General features: G+C 41.3%; 2 protein-coding genes across 2 annotated transcripts in view; both read left to right on the top strand.

Moving 5' to 3' along the window:
• Window positions 1-224: 224 nt before the first annotated feature.
• Window positions 225-698, top strand: LOC138371558 (uncharacterized protein MAL13P1.336-like). Its single transcript, XM_069336441.1, has one exon. The coding sequence runs from the start codon at window positions 225-227 to the stop codon at window positions 696-698; it is 474 nt and encodes a 157-aa protein (XP_069192542.1).
• Window positions 699-2,388: 1,690 nt separating this feature from the next.
• LOC123748296 (uncharacterized) overlaps window positions 2,389-15,515 on the top strand; it is a 44,274-nt gene continuing 31,147 nt past the window's right edge. Inside the window, exon 1 of the mRNA XM_069336490.1 lies at window positions 2,389-4,088. Within this exon, the coding sequence (XP_069192591.1) occupies window positions 3,968-4,088 (121 nt within the window). The 5' untranslated portion in view covers window positions 2,389-3,967. The remainder of the gene's footprint in view (window positions 4,089-15,515) is intronic.

Below are 15,515 nucleotides of genomic sequence, written 5' to 3'. Positions count from 1 at the left end.
TTTGTTCATGGGGTTCCGCATTCCCCTAGGGTGTGAGGCGGCCCACACACACAGCTCATTGCTAACATTACAGGCGAAAAGGCCCTGGTCAAGCTGGATTTCACGAGGGCTTTCTACCTGGCAAGAATTTATTATGTTCATTACTCCATGTTGTACACCATCATTTCCCTTCCCTCTAACCATGTATGCATTCTTGATACATTAAGAGCCTTAATCTGGTGAACATGAACATGAGCCTTAATCTGGTGAACATGAACATGAGCCTTAATCTGGTGAACATGAACATGAGCCTTAATCTGGTGAACATGAACATGAGCCTTAATCTGGTGAACATGAGCATGAGCCTTAATCTGGTGAACATGAACATGAGCCTTAATCTGGTGAACATGAACATGAGCCTTAATCTGGTGAACATGAACATGAGCCTTAATCTGGTGAACATGAACATGAGCCTTAATCTGGTGAACATGAACATGAGCCTTAATCTGGTGAACATGAACATGAGCCTTAATCTGGTGAACATGAACATGAGCCTTAATCTGGTGAACATGAGCATGAGCCTTAATCTGGTGAACATGAACATGAGCCTTAATCTGGTGAACATGAACATGAGCCTTAATCTGGTGAAGATGAAATTGACTCCCGAGAAGGTGTCCGACAGGGTGACCTCCCTCCCCTTCATCTTCTCTTCTTTTTAGCCATTAAAGATGTCGAAATGTCGTCATGTAAGACATGTTTTGCCTGATATTCATATAACTAAAGCTGAAGACAGCACTCTCCTAGGAGCTCCTTTTGTATCGAAGGCCATCGTCAATGTCCTTGGCAAGAATATCACTGACTTGAAGACGATGGATGAGCGGAGTGAAGAACATCAATGCACACACAATGTTCTGCATATCATCTAATTAGCTAACACTTTCGCGCCCCGGGGTCGTAAATTTACGACCTATTAACTGCCTGTCCCTCTCCTGTTTAACCTACTTTCTGAGATGTTCAACAGCTCACGATCACCCCCAGCTAGGTGAATATGGAATATGGCTACTTACTAAAATCCATGTTAGACAAGTCGTCAGCCTTTTCATCAAGTCCGTCCTCCTAAGGTCTCCCAACGTCAAGAAACCCGTAAATTAAGAGTGTCTCTTATCTTGACCCACCAGAGGACCTAAAACAGAAAACGGGACAGTACGTCACTTTCGCGAGCCGCTTCCATTTTCAAGTACGGCAAATTTTGGCCTTATGTGACGCATACGATCGAAATGCGACGTTCTTTGTAGGCAGACAGTTTGGTGCCCGTCACTCAGATGACTGTGTCAACCTCCCTGTCTCCTCAGCATCCAATAATCAAGTAAAAGAAATCATCCCGTATTACCTGCGTAATAAATTTTATACACAGCTAAGTGGCTTTCTTTCATAGTCTCAACACTTCATTCAGCCCCATCTGAAGCTTGAAAGCAATCCAGCAGGGACAGCCCCATCTGAAGCTTGAAAGCAATCCAGCAGGGTCAGCCCCATCTGAAGCTTGAAAGCAATCCAGCAGGGTCAGCCCCATCTGAAGCTTGAAAGCAATCCAGCAGGGACAGCCCCATCAAAGACAGATCAGATGTAGCGTCTCTCGATGCTGCAACAACTCCTGGATTGATCGCTTGCCTTATAGCCGTGGTGGCTCCGCATGCTGGTTACTATCTATTAACACCCTCCATGACAGCAGCAGGCATACATTACATCTCACAGATCCCCTGTATTGACGTGACTCTTCTCCTTACTGCCCTCAGAAGTGTATTCCACTTCATGCTTATATTTATCAAATAATGTACACTGACAGGAGTATACACTGATTGTTTACTTCTCAGTGTAAACTCACAACAGTGTTGCGTCTGCATGAAATAGAAACAAGATTGCCAGTTGCAGTTTAATGCTGAAACTGTAAACTTTTAAGCTTAGGAAATAACGGGCGTCACCACATATTATATTAATGATATTGGGGAAAATAGATAAATGTATGAACATTGTGAGAAAAATTAGCAAAAGCAATGAGGTGACTCGATGCCCCCACCACCACACCCACCACTACCACACCCACCCACTACCACACCCACTACCACCCCCCACCCACTACCACCCCCCACCCACTACCACACCCACTACCACCCCCCACCCACTACCACACCCACCACCACACCCACCACTACCACCCCCCCACCACTACCACACCCACCACCACATCACCACACCCACTACCACCCCCCACCCACTACCACACCCACCACCACACCACCACACCCACTACCACAACAACAACAATAAAACAGTACCGATACAGTGTGCGGCGGACGGCCAAAAGGGACTTAGCTACCCACGAGAGGTTCAGTTACCTCTGAGCAGCGGAGTGGGAAGGTTGCGCGGTGCTGCGTTCTCCCTGGCCCCTCTCTCTCTCTCTCACGCACACACACATCCATCGCTGACAATGGTTCTCAATCCTTACTGAAACTACTTTATGGTTCCCAATAAATAATAATACATTCTCACTGAAATCGAATTGAAAATTCATGTCAAATTTTCAGGCATTTCTCTAATATTGAATTTTTTTGAGAATCAAGAACTGAATTGCACTTATGAAAACGACATGTTTATTTGCCTAATTGTTCACCCAAAGAATAAGTGATTTATGATTTTCTTAAGACAGTGGTTGGCAAAATAGTAAATGATATTTGTGGATGCTGAAGATACATGTATGAATGCTCATACACGTATGAACATTCAGCCTGTGTTCACGGGGCCCGAGTTGAACAATATAGACAAAACTAATGCACCGATGAAAATATAATGAGAAAATTTCAGAATATTTCCTTCCCGATATAGAAAGTATTGAAAAGTTGAAAACAGAAAATTATATATTTTCGCACGAAAGTATGCTTATTCTTTTCAAATTCTAAATGAGTTTCTAAAGGTCAAATGTATCATGTAGAGACAGCAAAACAATTATAGTGTAATATCTGATAATTACAATATAATTTTTTAAGACTGTGAACGATTCATATAATTCTCATTGGATGAAACGATTTACTTACGGCACAAGTGAACGGTGATTGGTGGGAGAGGTAAGTGAGAATTAAGTGGTTGAGTGCTTTCATACAGTCACTAATTAAGTAGGCGGAAGTTAGCACTTTACTGACAGTGAAGTGAGTGCCTTTGGCAATAGAAGTGCTACATTATATTATAATGAGTTCTGCCATGCTGGATAATCGCGCTGTTGACTACTTCCGTAACGACCATTAGGAGGGTAATTTATGCTGACCAATTTGTCGTTATTGACTGTTATAAATACTTAAAATTGGTGCCTTGAGCCAGTTTGCGTCGTATTCATCATAGTGACTCACCCAAGTGCGAAGTAGTTTGACTCACCCAAGTGCGAGATACCTTTGACTCACGCAAATGAGTCAAACTGTTGCTTAATCAGATGTTCAACATTGAATGAGTCCCCTATGAACAAATTGGAAGAGGATATCATTGACTGTAGATATCAAGCCTGTTTAAAATATATCACAGATGAGTTTGGCTTAGCTCATCGTGTGAGAATAATATTAATCGACTGTCTAAAACTGTTCAAGAACCAGTTCATCTGACTTGAACACGAGATGAGAAAGTGCCAAAAAATTATGATGCCTTCGTGAGTGATTGTCCATCACACAATAGCCTAGAAAAATCAGGTTGTCAGTAGAGGCTGACCCCTAGAAACAAAACTTAATTTGTGCAATAATAGACTGGATCAGTGGAAGCCATTCCCTCTACCAATCAGGGGGCGTTGAAGCCAACCCCCTTAACGACCAGGGACCAATTAAACCACCCTTAACGATACCACTGACAGTTCCTAGTAGGCCCACTGGACCTGACAAAGAACATTATCTGACTCTACCTAACGCCAGTGCCACAGGATAATAGGGTGAAACGACCCAAACGCCTTGTTAGGATGCCAAGGAACACCAAAGTACCGCTGCTGCTCCTGCTGTTGCTGCTGTCCATACTGCTGTGTGCAGCTGTGTGCTGGGCGTCTGCCAGCAAACCCAAGATCAGAGGAGGACTGGAAAACAGTAAGTTTACCTCGAATCCATGTTCAGATGCCTTGTTTGTGTGATTTTCTTGTTCAATGGTTCGAGCCCCGGTACAGGAAAAGGGGTACAGGACCGGATACAAGCTTCAGCTATAGGCCGACTGGTACCGATAGTGATTTAGGCCTAATACTTATTCAAATACAGCTCTTATGGGTCTATGATGCGAAAAATTAAAGAATGGATACAGGATCAGGCAGATACATGGACAGTATTAGATATCAGGTTCATGTACAGTGTCAGGTATAAGGGGTTACGTACAGTGTCAGGTATAAGGGGTTACGTACAGTGTCAGGTATAAGGGGTTACGTACAGTGTCAGGTATAAGGGGTTACGTACAGTGTCAGGTATAAGGGGTTATGTACAGTGTCAGGTATAAGGGGGATACGTTCAGTGTCAAGTATAAGGGGTTACGTACAGTGTCAGATATAAGGGGATACATACAGTGTCAGGTATAAGTGGTTACGTACAGTGTCAGGTATAAGGGGTTACGTACAGTGTCAGGTATAAGGGGTTACGTACAGTGTCAGGTATAAGGGGTTACGTACAGTGTCAGATATAAGGGGATACATACAGTGTCAGGTATAAGGGGTTACGTACAGTGTCAGGTATAAGGGGTTACGTACAGTGTCAGGTATAAGGGGTTACGTACAGTGTCAGGTATAAGGGGTTACGTACAGTGTCAGATATAAGGGGATACATACAGTGTCAGGTATAAGTGGTTACGTTCAGTGTCAGGTATAAATGGTTATGTACAGTGTCAGGTATAAGGGGATACATACAGTGTCAGGTATAAGGGGTTACGTACAGTGTCAGTTATAATTGGTTACGTACAGTGTCAGGTATAATGGGTTACGTACAGTGTCAGGTATAAGGGGTTACGTACAGTGCCAGTTATAAGGGGTTATGTACAGTGTCAGGTATAAGTGGTTACGTTCAGTGTCAGGTATAAGGGGTTATGTACAGTGTCAGGTATAAGGGGTTATGTTCAGTGTCAGGTATAAGGGGTTATGTTCAGTGTCAGGTATAAGGGGTTATGTTCAGTGTCAGGTATAAGGGGATACGTTCAGTGTCAGGTATAAGGGGTTACGTACAGTGTCAGGTATAAATGGTTATGTACAGTGTCAGGTATAAGGGGATACATACAGTGTCAGGTATAAGGGGTTACATACAGTGTCAGGTATAAGGGGTTACGTACAGTGTCAGGTATAAGTGGTTACGTGCAGTGTCAGGTATAAGGGGTTATGTACAGTGTCAGGTATAAGGGGTTACATACAGTGTCAGGTATAAGGGGTTACGTACAGTGTCAGGTATAAGGGGTTATGTACAGTGTCAGGTATAAGGGGTTATGTACAGTGTCAGGTATAAGGGGGATACGTTCAGTGTCAAGTATAAGGGGTTACGTACAGTGTCAGGTATAAGGGGTTATGTACAGTGTCAGGTATAAGTGGTTACGTGCAGTGTCAGGTATAAGTGGTTACGTACAGTGTCAGGTATAAGGGGTTACGTACAGTGTCAGGTATAAGGGGTTACGTACAGTGTCAGGTATAAGTGGTTACGTGCAGTGTCAGGTATAAAGGGTTACGTACAGTGTCAGGTATCAGGTGTTTAGCGTACACATATGGCTTCAAAGCTTCAGTGTTGTACATACATGACTTCGAAGCTCCAGTATTGTACACATATGGGTTTATGCTCCAGTGCTTCGTTGAACAGAACTCTTTCACAGTAACTTAAATTCTGTTCAAGACATCATCTCCGCTCCAGTGAACTGATTTTGTTCATCAGAGCTCCGTAGTTGTTCATAAATTCGTGTAATCAATAGCTTGTACACACACACACACTATATATATATATAAATATACATATATATATATATATATATATATATATATATATATATATATATATATATATATATATATATATATATATATATATATATATATATATATATATGTATATATATATAAAGTGTGTGTGTGTGTACTCACATAGTTGTGTTTGCGGGGGTTGAGCTCTGGCTCTTTGGTCCTGCCTCTCAACTGTCAATCAACATGTGCACAGATTCCTGAGCCTATTGGGCTCTATCATATCTACATTTGAAACTGTGTATGGAGTCAGCCTCCACCACATCACTGCCTAATGCATTCCACCCGTTAACTACTCTGACGCTGAAAAAAGTTCTTTCTAACGTCCCTGTGGCTCATGTGGGTACTCAGTTTCCACCTGTGTCCCCTTGTTCGCGTACCACCCGTGTTAAAGAGTTTATCCTTATCAACCCTGTCAATTCCTCTGAGAATTTTGTAGGTAGTGATCATGTCTCCCCTTACTCTTCTGTCTTCCAGTGTCGTGAGGTGCAATTTCCCGCAGCCTTTCCTTGTAACTCATGCCTCTTAGTTCTGGGACTAGTCTAGCGGCATACCTCTAAACTTTTTCCAGCTACGTCTTGTGCTTGACAAGGTACGGGCTCCATACTGGGGCCGCATGTGTGTGTGTGTGTGTGTGTGTGTGTGTGTGTGTGTGTGTGTGTGTGTGTGTGTGTGTGTGTGTGTGTGTGTGTGTGTGTGTGTGTGTGTGTGTGTGTGTTCAGCTCTTGAGCCCGCCTCTTTTTCACTATTCTACTGCAAGCTTCCCACAGCCGCCCAGTGGATGGACTCACTGCATGCTTCCCACAGCCGCCCAGTGGATGGACTCACTGCATGCTTCCCACAGCCGCCCAGTGGATGGACTCATCTTGCAAAACAGGCAAATTAATGCAGCAGCAGTTATACAACAAAATAAATTAGTTAGAGTTCAGTGAGATACAACTCATGTACCCATTATGTGACTGGGTTACCTTACTGCCACCCATCCACCCATGGGTCTGGAGCCGATGAGTGATGAGTTTACCTATCTTGAGGTTATCTTTTGATGATTTCGGGGCTATAGTGTCCCCGCGTTACGGTCCTCGCCCAGGCCTCCACCCCCAGGAAGCAGCCCGTGACAGCTGACCAACACCCAGGTACCTATTTTACTGCTAGGTAACAGGGGGCATAGGGTGAAAGAAACTCTGCCCATTGTTTCTCGCCGGCGCCTGGGATCGAACCCACAGGATCACAAGTCCCGCGTGCTGTCCGCTCGGCCGACCGGCTCCCATCACACCTAAGTGATGAATTCGTAATACCATGCGTAAATGTATATTTTGAGATCCATTCTTTCTGAATATCTGCTTCTGCTGGCTCTCGTTATTCATAGTTCCTTCGCTTTATCCTCTCCCTCCCCCTCCTCCACATTGTTCATGGTACCCTCGTTATCCATTGTTTATTTTGTTCAATATTTGTTCTTTGTTCATGGCCCTCTAGGTGCACGCTGCTCTATATGGTTGATTAACACTGGCTGGTTGGGGGCTGGGCTTACTCTCTTCAATTATTTTAATTTTAAGCTTATTTAAGCTGTGTTAATATCTCTCTTATGCTCATAATTCTTTTCACACACACACACACACACACACACACACACACACACACACACACACACACACACACACACACACACACACACACACACACACACACTCTCTCTCTCTCTCTCTCTCTTTCTCATTCTCTTTCTGAGGACATCAAAAAATTTAAAATAAAAATTGTACCTTTGTTCATATATATATATATATATATATATATATATATATATATATATATATATATATATATATATATATATATATATATATATATATATATATATATATATATATATATATATATATATATATATATATATGTGTGTATATCACGAAAATAAACACGTGATTAAGAATGTGACAATGTCAGACCACGGAGGAAAAATGAAACAGGAAATTTCCTTAAGTACTTTCGTATATTAAATACATCTTCAGAAGGTCCTTCTGAAGAAGAAGGACCTTCTGAAGATGTATTTAATATACGAAAGTACTTAAGGAAATTTCCTGTTTCATTTTTCCTCCGTGGTCTGACATTGTCATATATAGATATATATAATATGTTCATATATTAACTGATATTAAAATTTTGAGAGTGTAAGTTTTTGGCTAAGTTATCACTATACAAATCTCTCTCTCACACTTTGAAAATTTTGAATATGAACTTGGTTTTTAAGTACCTAAGTACAATCAACAATTTTTTTGATCAGAAATTGTCTAAAATCCTCAGCAGGCCGTATTAGTCAAATAAACTAGAAAGCATTGTGAATACCTTTAGTTCAGTCTGTTTGGATTTTTTTTTATTAAAACCTAACCTAACCTAACCTAGCCTAACCTAACCTAACCTAACCTAACCTAACCTAACCTAACCTAGCCTAACCTAACCTAACCTAACCTAACCTAACCTAACCTAACCTAACCTAACCTAGCCTAACCTAACCTAACCTAACCTAACCTAACCTAACCTAACCTAGCTTAACTAAGTCAGTAATTCATGTTCTTAATAATATAATAAATTTTAAGTGGAATAGACCAATTGCAAAATAAATATTTGAAAATAATGAAAATCAATCTGCCTGTTAGGCAAATCGGAACTTGCATACCAAGCCAGGAAGTGCAAATCTGCAACCCATTCTCGCACTTTCTTATAGTCAATATTGACTTATTAAATACGTGCATATGTGACATACTAATTTATTGTGAATATTTTAGTTTATCTTGAAAAGCTTCATAGCAAACACCGACCTCACCTAACCTTCTTAGTATGTTAAGATAAGCATCTTATTGTTTCGTAATTACAATTATTACTTAACCAATTATAGGTATAGGTTAAGTAATAATTGTAATTACGAAGCAATAAGATGCTTATCTTAACATACTAAGAAGGTTAGGTAAGGTCGGTGTTTTGTATGAAGCTTTTCGAGATAAACTAAAATATTCACAATAAATTAGTATGTCACATATGCACGTATTTAATAAGTCAATATTGACTATAAGAAAGTGCGAGAATGGGTTGAATTCTGGCTACATGTGTGTGTGTGTGGAGATACAATATTGATTGCTGTAGAACAATTTAGCGTGTCCTCATTGGTTAGATTTGCCATATACCGCATTTCTATTAGCCAATTATATTATATAACATTTTTTTATTGGCTGAAAAATGTTTGGCTACATATGCTATCTGTTGGCTGTTGGCGGCCTGTCATTGGCTGTTGAGTTTTTGTGGCGGCTTGTCATTGGCTGTTGAGTTTTTGTGGCGGCCTGTCATTGGCTGTTCCTCTTTTTTATGACATATTGTTACGTTAGTGGCCATTTATATTTCGTTGTAATAGCGTAATCTCTTGGGTAATTGCTTAATTTGTATTGGCTGTTTGGGATATTAATCGATACATATTCGCTGATGGAACTTTTATTCAATACTATTTCTGCTGTATGAATGTGTATTCACCTAGTTGTATTCACCTAGTTGTGCTTGCCGGGGGTTGAGCGCTGGCTCTTTAGTCCCGCCTCTCAACTGTCAATCAATCAACTGTTACTAACTACTAGCTAACTATATATATTTATTTTCACACACACATACACCCTCAGGAAGCAGCCCGTAACAGCTGTCTAACTCTCAGGTACCTATTTATTGCTAGGTAACAGTAGCATCAGGGCGAAAGAGACTGTAGGCGGCCTGCCACAGGAGACGTGCAACAGGCGACCTGCAACAGGCGGCTTGATCTTCCTCAAGACATCGTTTTGGGCTTTTAGAAACGCGGGGCCTTACGCTAGAAGCTTACCGACAACACTTAAGCTTACACTGCTCGGACCCGCGGTGGTCAAAGGTTAAAACGCTCACTGGAAGCTCACTTCAAACGTCCGATATACGCTGGCCCCCATGGTGTTCTAAAAGGAATTTTATGGAGGTTCCTGAATGTTATTCTCATGTTCACCAGCTGTTGTTCACTGTTCTCTTTGTATATTGTGTATTATAATTCTGTTCTGTTCTCCATGACCTTGCACTTAAGTGAGTTAAAGTCTAGTGTGTCTGTATTCATTTTCGCCAGTTGTCTATGCAGTGACTATTGGTCAGTTTACAATTCGTTTTTTTCAGGGGACAGGCAGCCTGTGTATGTATATAGGTTAAGCTGGTATCGAGGTCCCCCTTAAGGTCAAGCTACTGACGTGCCCCCCCCCCCCTCCCCCCCAGGATGCAACCCCACAACAGTTGCCTAACTCCCATGTACCTGTTTACTGCTAGGTGAACAGAGGCATCAGGTGAAGCAAAACGTGCCTAATGATTTCTGTCCCGACAGGAAATCGAACTCGGGATCCCCGATTGTGAGTCAAGAACGAAGCCGACAGTGCTACGAGAGCTCTAGTTTTGAAGCTATATATGGAGTGTTTGAGTGTGTATTCACCTATTTGTGCCTGCAGGATCGAGCATTGACTCTTGGATCCCGCCTTTCTAGCCATCGGTTATTTACAGCAATGACTCCTGTCCCATTTCCCTATCATACCTAGTTTTAAAATTATGAATAGTATTTGCTTCCACAACCTGCTTCTTAAATGCATTAAAAAATGTGTGTGCGTGTGTGTGAGTGTGTGTGTGTGTGTGTGTGTGTGTGTGTGTGTGTGTGTGTGTGTGTGTGTGTGTGTGTGTGTGTGTGTGTGTGTGTGTGTGTGTGTGTGTGTGTGCGTGTACTCACCTAATTGTGCTTGCGGGGGTTGAGCTCTGGCTCTTTGGTCCCGCCTCTCAACTGTCAATCAACAGGTGTACAGGTTCCTGAGCCTATTGGGCTCTATCATATCTACACTTGAAACTGTGTATAGAGTCAGCCTCCACCACATCACTTTCTAGTGTATTCCATTTGTCAACCACTCTGACACTAAAAAAGTTATTTCTAATATCTGTGTGTGTGTGTGTGTGTGTGTGTGTGTACTCACCTAGTTGTACTCACCTAGTTGTGTCTGCAGGATCGAGCATTGACTCTTGGATCCCGCCTTTCGAGCATCGGTTGTTTACAGCAATGACTCCTGTCCTATTTCCCTATCATACCTGGTTTTAAAATTATGAATAGTATTTGCTTCCACAACCTGTTCCTGAAGTGCATTCCATTTCCCCACTACTCTCACGCTAAAAGAAAACTTCCTAACATCTCTGTGACTCATCTGAGTTTCAAGCTTCCATCCATGTCCTCTCGTTCTGTTACTATTCCGTGTGAACATTTCGTCTATGTCCACTCTGTCAATTCCTCTGAGTATCTTATACGTTCCTATCATGTCCCCCCTCTCCCTTCTTCTTTCTAGTGTCGTAAGGCACAATTCCCTCAGGCGCTCTTCATACCCCATCCCTCGTAGCTCTGGGACGAGTCTCGTTGCAAACCTCTGAACCTTTTCCAGTTTCATTATATGTTTCTTCAGATGGGGACTCCATGATGAGGCGGCATACTCTAAGACTGGCCTTACGTAGGCAGTGTAAAGCGCCCTAAATGCCTCCTTACTCCTTACTTACTCCTTACTTGCAATGTGTGTGTGTGTGTGTGTGTGTGTGTGTGTGTGTGTGTGTGTGTGTGTGTGTGTGTGTGTGTGTGTGTGTGTGATATGGGTATTTTCTCCCTATAAACACCCTGTGGTCTGACCTGGTCTAGACCGAATGGGACTGTTCTGCAACAGAACAGTCCCACAAGCTTGGACCAGACCGCCAGAGATCAAGGAAGCATCCAGCTCTCATACACATTACCAATCAGTGTCTCTGAGATATCATATTCTGATTGACAACATTTGACACGTAGTTGCAATCTAGGCACTATGAGTAATCAACATTCTTTTCGATAAAAATCATCACACATTCCTAAATAATGTGGAGTGCAATTTCCAGCTTTAAATAACAACTGCAATGCTTGAGAACACCATAGAAATCACTAAGTAATTTCAACTTGGACATCAATAACAGTAATAAATTCAGAAAATACAAATAATGAAACATGCAGTGATATAGAAAATATATAAATCAAGTCACATCCAAATCCAATCTATAGATATAAAATATAATATCCGTTTGCCTATGTAATGCTGAAGGACCAGACGCTCGGGGTCAGTCTCTCTCAATTTTGCAGTGAAAATCTTTGGGGTTTGGGACGGACATAGGTTAGTCGGGGGTCAGCTAGGCCTGTCGGTCCTCATAAAAAATAGACTCCCCTTCTTAATCAGTGAAACGTGGCTGGCCGAATCCGTAGATTTATTTATGTTTTCTGAATGTCCGGGAGAGAATAGAGGAGAGAAGGAATAAGAAGGGAGGACAGGAGGTTGTTTGAAGAGAGAGAAAGAGAGAGAGAGAGAGAGAGAGAGAGAGAGAGAGAGAGAGAGAGAGAGAGAGAGAGAGAGAGAGAGAGAGAGAGAGAGAGAGAGAGAGAGAGAGAGAGAGAGAGAGAGAGAGAGAGAGAGAGAGAGAGTGTGTGTGTGGAGAGGGAGGAGATTGCCAGAGAAAGGTCAGAGGGGGAGAAAAGAGAGGAGAAGGGCCAGAAGAGAAGAGAAAGAGAGAGAGAGGAGAGTGGGAAAGAGGGGGTGTGTTTAAGGTGAAAGAGAGAGACTCGGGCGCTCCCGGGTATCCCATTAATTAATTACGAGCACAATAAAATTACTACAACAATTACAATGGTGTTAAATCACTGATAAATATAGCTTTTAAGTCTAAGTCTAAATCTAGATAATTCAGTGTATAATTACATATATCACATCTACTGCTATTATTATGACTTTCCATTAAACAATTTACTGTAAAATTGCCTACAGGAACCCAATTGTAAATATACAAACTTAAATTAATAATGTTTTTGAATTTGAATTATTTGTGTATATTTTGTATAGTTTGCAAGTGAGAGCTACTCACAGTATGTATGGAAAGCTTCAGTAGGCATTGTATGTACTAGCTCTACCTATAAGTCAAACAATCCTTGTCAATATTTATTGTATGTATGTACCTTACCTAAATAAAATTGTATTGTATTGTATTGTATTGTAAGTTAAGAAAGCTTCAGTAAGTTAAGAAAGCTTCAGTAAGTTAAGAAAGCTTCAATAAGTTAAGATAGATTAACTGCAGATCTTAACTATGCAAATATTATCTGCCGAACCTTCCTTTTGAACTCAGAAAATCCAGGGGTTAGAGATGTGGTCTAATTGCCTCTTTAATTACTGAATGACTCTTCATTGTTCCACGTAACGATGCAAAGTGAAATAATAGACTCTTAACGGTCTTATAAACACAAGACAGTTTTGACTGTCTTATAAAATTATGATCTGTTTTTGGTTTAATAAATATGTATTTGTACACTAGTATGTGTATGGTAAAGATGGCGTGATATTTTCAATAAAAATTTAGTAATGATATGTATTTCTATGTATTAAGTTAGCCTTAAGTCAAAGTCAAAGTCTCAAAGTCTTAGTGATGTCAGAGTCTTACGAGGTGTGTCATTAACAGGAATACCAGTGCCCAACCAGCTTAGTTTAGACTGTAATAACTCAAGTGGGGCTAGTGTGTGTGTGTGTGTGTGTGTGTGTGTGTGTGTGTGTGTGTGTGTGTGTGTGTGTGTGTGTGTGTGTGTGTGTGATCACAGACATACACAACTGGCCTTACTTATGAAGGCATTCTTAAGCTATGCAAATACAACATCTCTCCGTCTTGCCTGTAATCTTTCTATGCATGCTGAAGATGGATGTGTGTGCAGTAATGATTGTACTCGGAGGGCATTACTGTCTTGTGCAGAGATGAATGTGGTGGTGATTGTGGTGATTGTGGTGGTCATGGTGGTAGTCATGGTGGTGGTGAGAATAATGAACCACGCCAATTTACCGACAAATAATTCATCAAATTAAGAATTCTTGGAGAACAGAGATGAACAATTCCTAATTATAATTCTCACGAATTAGAGTTGAGTCAACACCCATCTACTGTGCACTGTAAGAGTCTGTCACAGTGACGGTGGATGAGAGGTGACCATTCCTCAAGGTATCAAGCAAGCACTCCAGGTGAGGGAGCCTGTCGGCCGAGCGGACAGCACGCTGGATTGTGATCCTGTGGTCCAGGGTTCGATCCCGGGCGCCGGCGAGAAACAATGGGCAGAGTTTCTTTCACCCTATGCCCCTGTTACCTAGCAGTAAAATAGGTACCTGGGTGTTAGTCAGCTGTCACGGGCTGCTTCCTGGGGGTGGAGGCCTGGTCGAGGACCGGGCCGCGGGGACACTTAAAAGCCTCGAAATCATCTCAAGATAATCTCATAATCTCAAGAGGGAACACTTAGAATTCTCAGGTGAAAGTGGAGACACACACTTGTCAAGTGAGTGGTTATTGTCTTACAAGTGCTTCAGAGTTGATAAGTGGCTGTTCAGTTTAGAATGGCTGTGATTGGCCTTTCTATATTAGGGTTGAGTCTATGTTCCCAATTGAGATAACTTCTTAGGGAAGAGTTCAAGTGTGTGTGGAGAGTACTTGAGTAGTTTTAAGATAATAGGATAAACTAACCGCTGATTCTTAAGTGCTTTAGTAAGTACTTTAGTAAGTGCCTTTTACCCCCTTGTTTCCATTCCTTTATATTGCCTTAACCGTGGTATAGAATGTAGTAGTTGAATATCTTGCCATATATATTATTGTGTTTGTGAATAAACTTCCATATGTGCACAATCAAAGCCGAAATATATGCATGCTTTCCAGAGTAGCAATTTCTCCAGCTATGTGCACAATCAAAGCCGAAATATATGCATGCTTTCCAGGGTAGCAATTTCTCCAGCTATGTGCACAATCAAAGCCGAAATATATGCATGCTTTCCAGAGTAGCAATTTCTCCAGCTATGTGCACAATCAAAGCCGAAATATATGCATGCTTTCCAGGGTAGCAATTTCTCCAGCTTTGAATGGAGCTGTTAGTGTGCAACAATAACCCACCCTAGAGAGCACTAGTGTGTTGAAAAGTATCATCATTGGTGTAGCATCCCTAGTGTGAAAGGTTCTTCTTATCCAACCTGTCATTTTTCTTGCATTTGTTAGAAATGTATGTGAATGAATGAATGCATGTAAGGCTTCTTTACTTTGTTCTTCAAAGGCACAAATTCAGACATGATTACTCCTAAATTTTTGTTATATATTGTTTTTTCATTCTATAGTGTAATCTGACTTGAGTTTTATATGTGGTTTCTGTTTCTTTTAGTTTTTTTCCGTATAAAGAGAAAATGAGTAGGAATTATGAGAATCCATATTCGGAGAGAAAAAAAAAATAAGTTACACTCATGAAAGATAAACAAACATGGATATTATGAGTTTGTTTGTATCTATCTTTATCTCTATCTGTCTGACCGTCTGGCTGTCTGACTCTCCGTATTTTTGTTTTTATCTATGTTTTTCTGTTTGATATGCAACTTTCTCTCTCTCTCTCTCTCTCTCTCTCTCTCTCTCTCTCTCTCTCTCTCTCTCTCTCTCTCTCTCTCTCTCTCTCTCT

The sequence above is a fragment of the Procambarus clarkii genome, chromosome 36, assembly GCF_040958095.1.
Source record: "Procambarus clarkii isolate CNS0578487 chromosome 36, FALCON_Pclarkii_2.0, whole genome shotgun sequence".
Taxonomy (NCBI): domain Eukaryota; kingdom Metazoa; phylum Arthropoda; class Malacostraca; order Decapoda; family Cambaridae; genus Procambarus; species Procambarus clarkii.
The sequence above is the reverse complement of the archived record's forward strand: the minus strand, read 5'-3'. Positions and strand labels throughout refer to the sequence as shown.

What these genes read in the sequence shown, in the direction of transcription:
- LOC138371558 (XM_069336441.1), top strand. Translation starts at nt 225, where the DNA reads ATGAACATGAGCCTTAATCTGGTGAACATGAACATGAGCCTTAATCTG.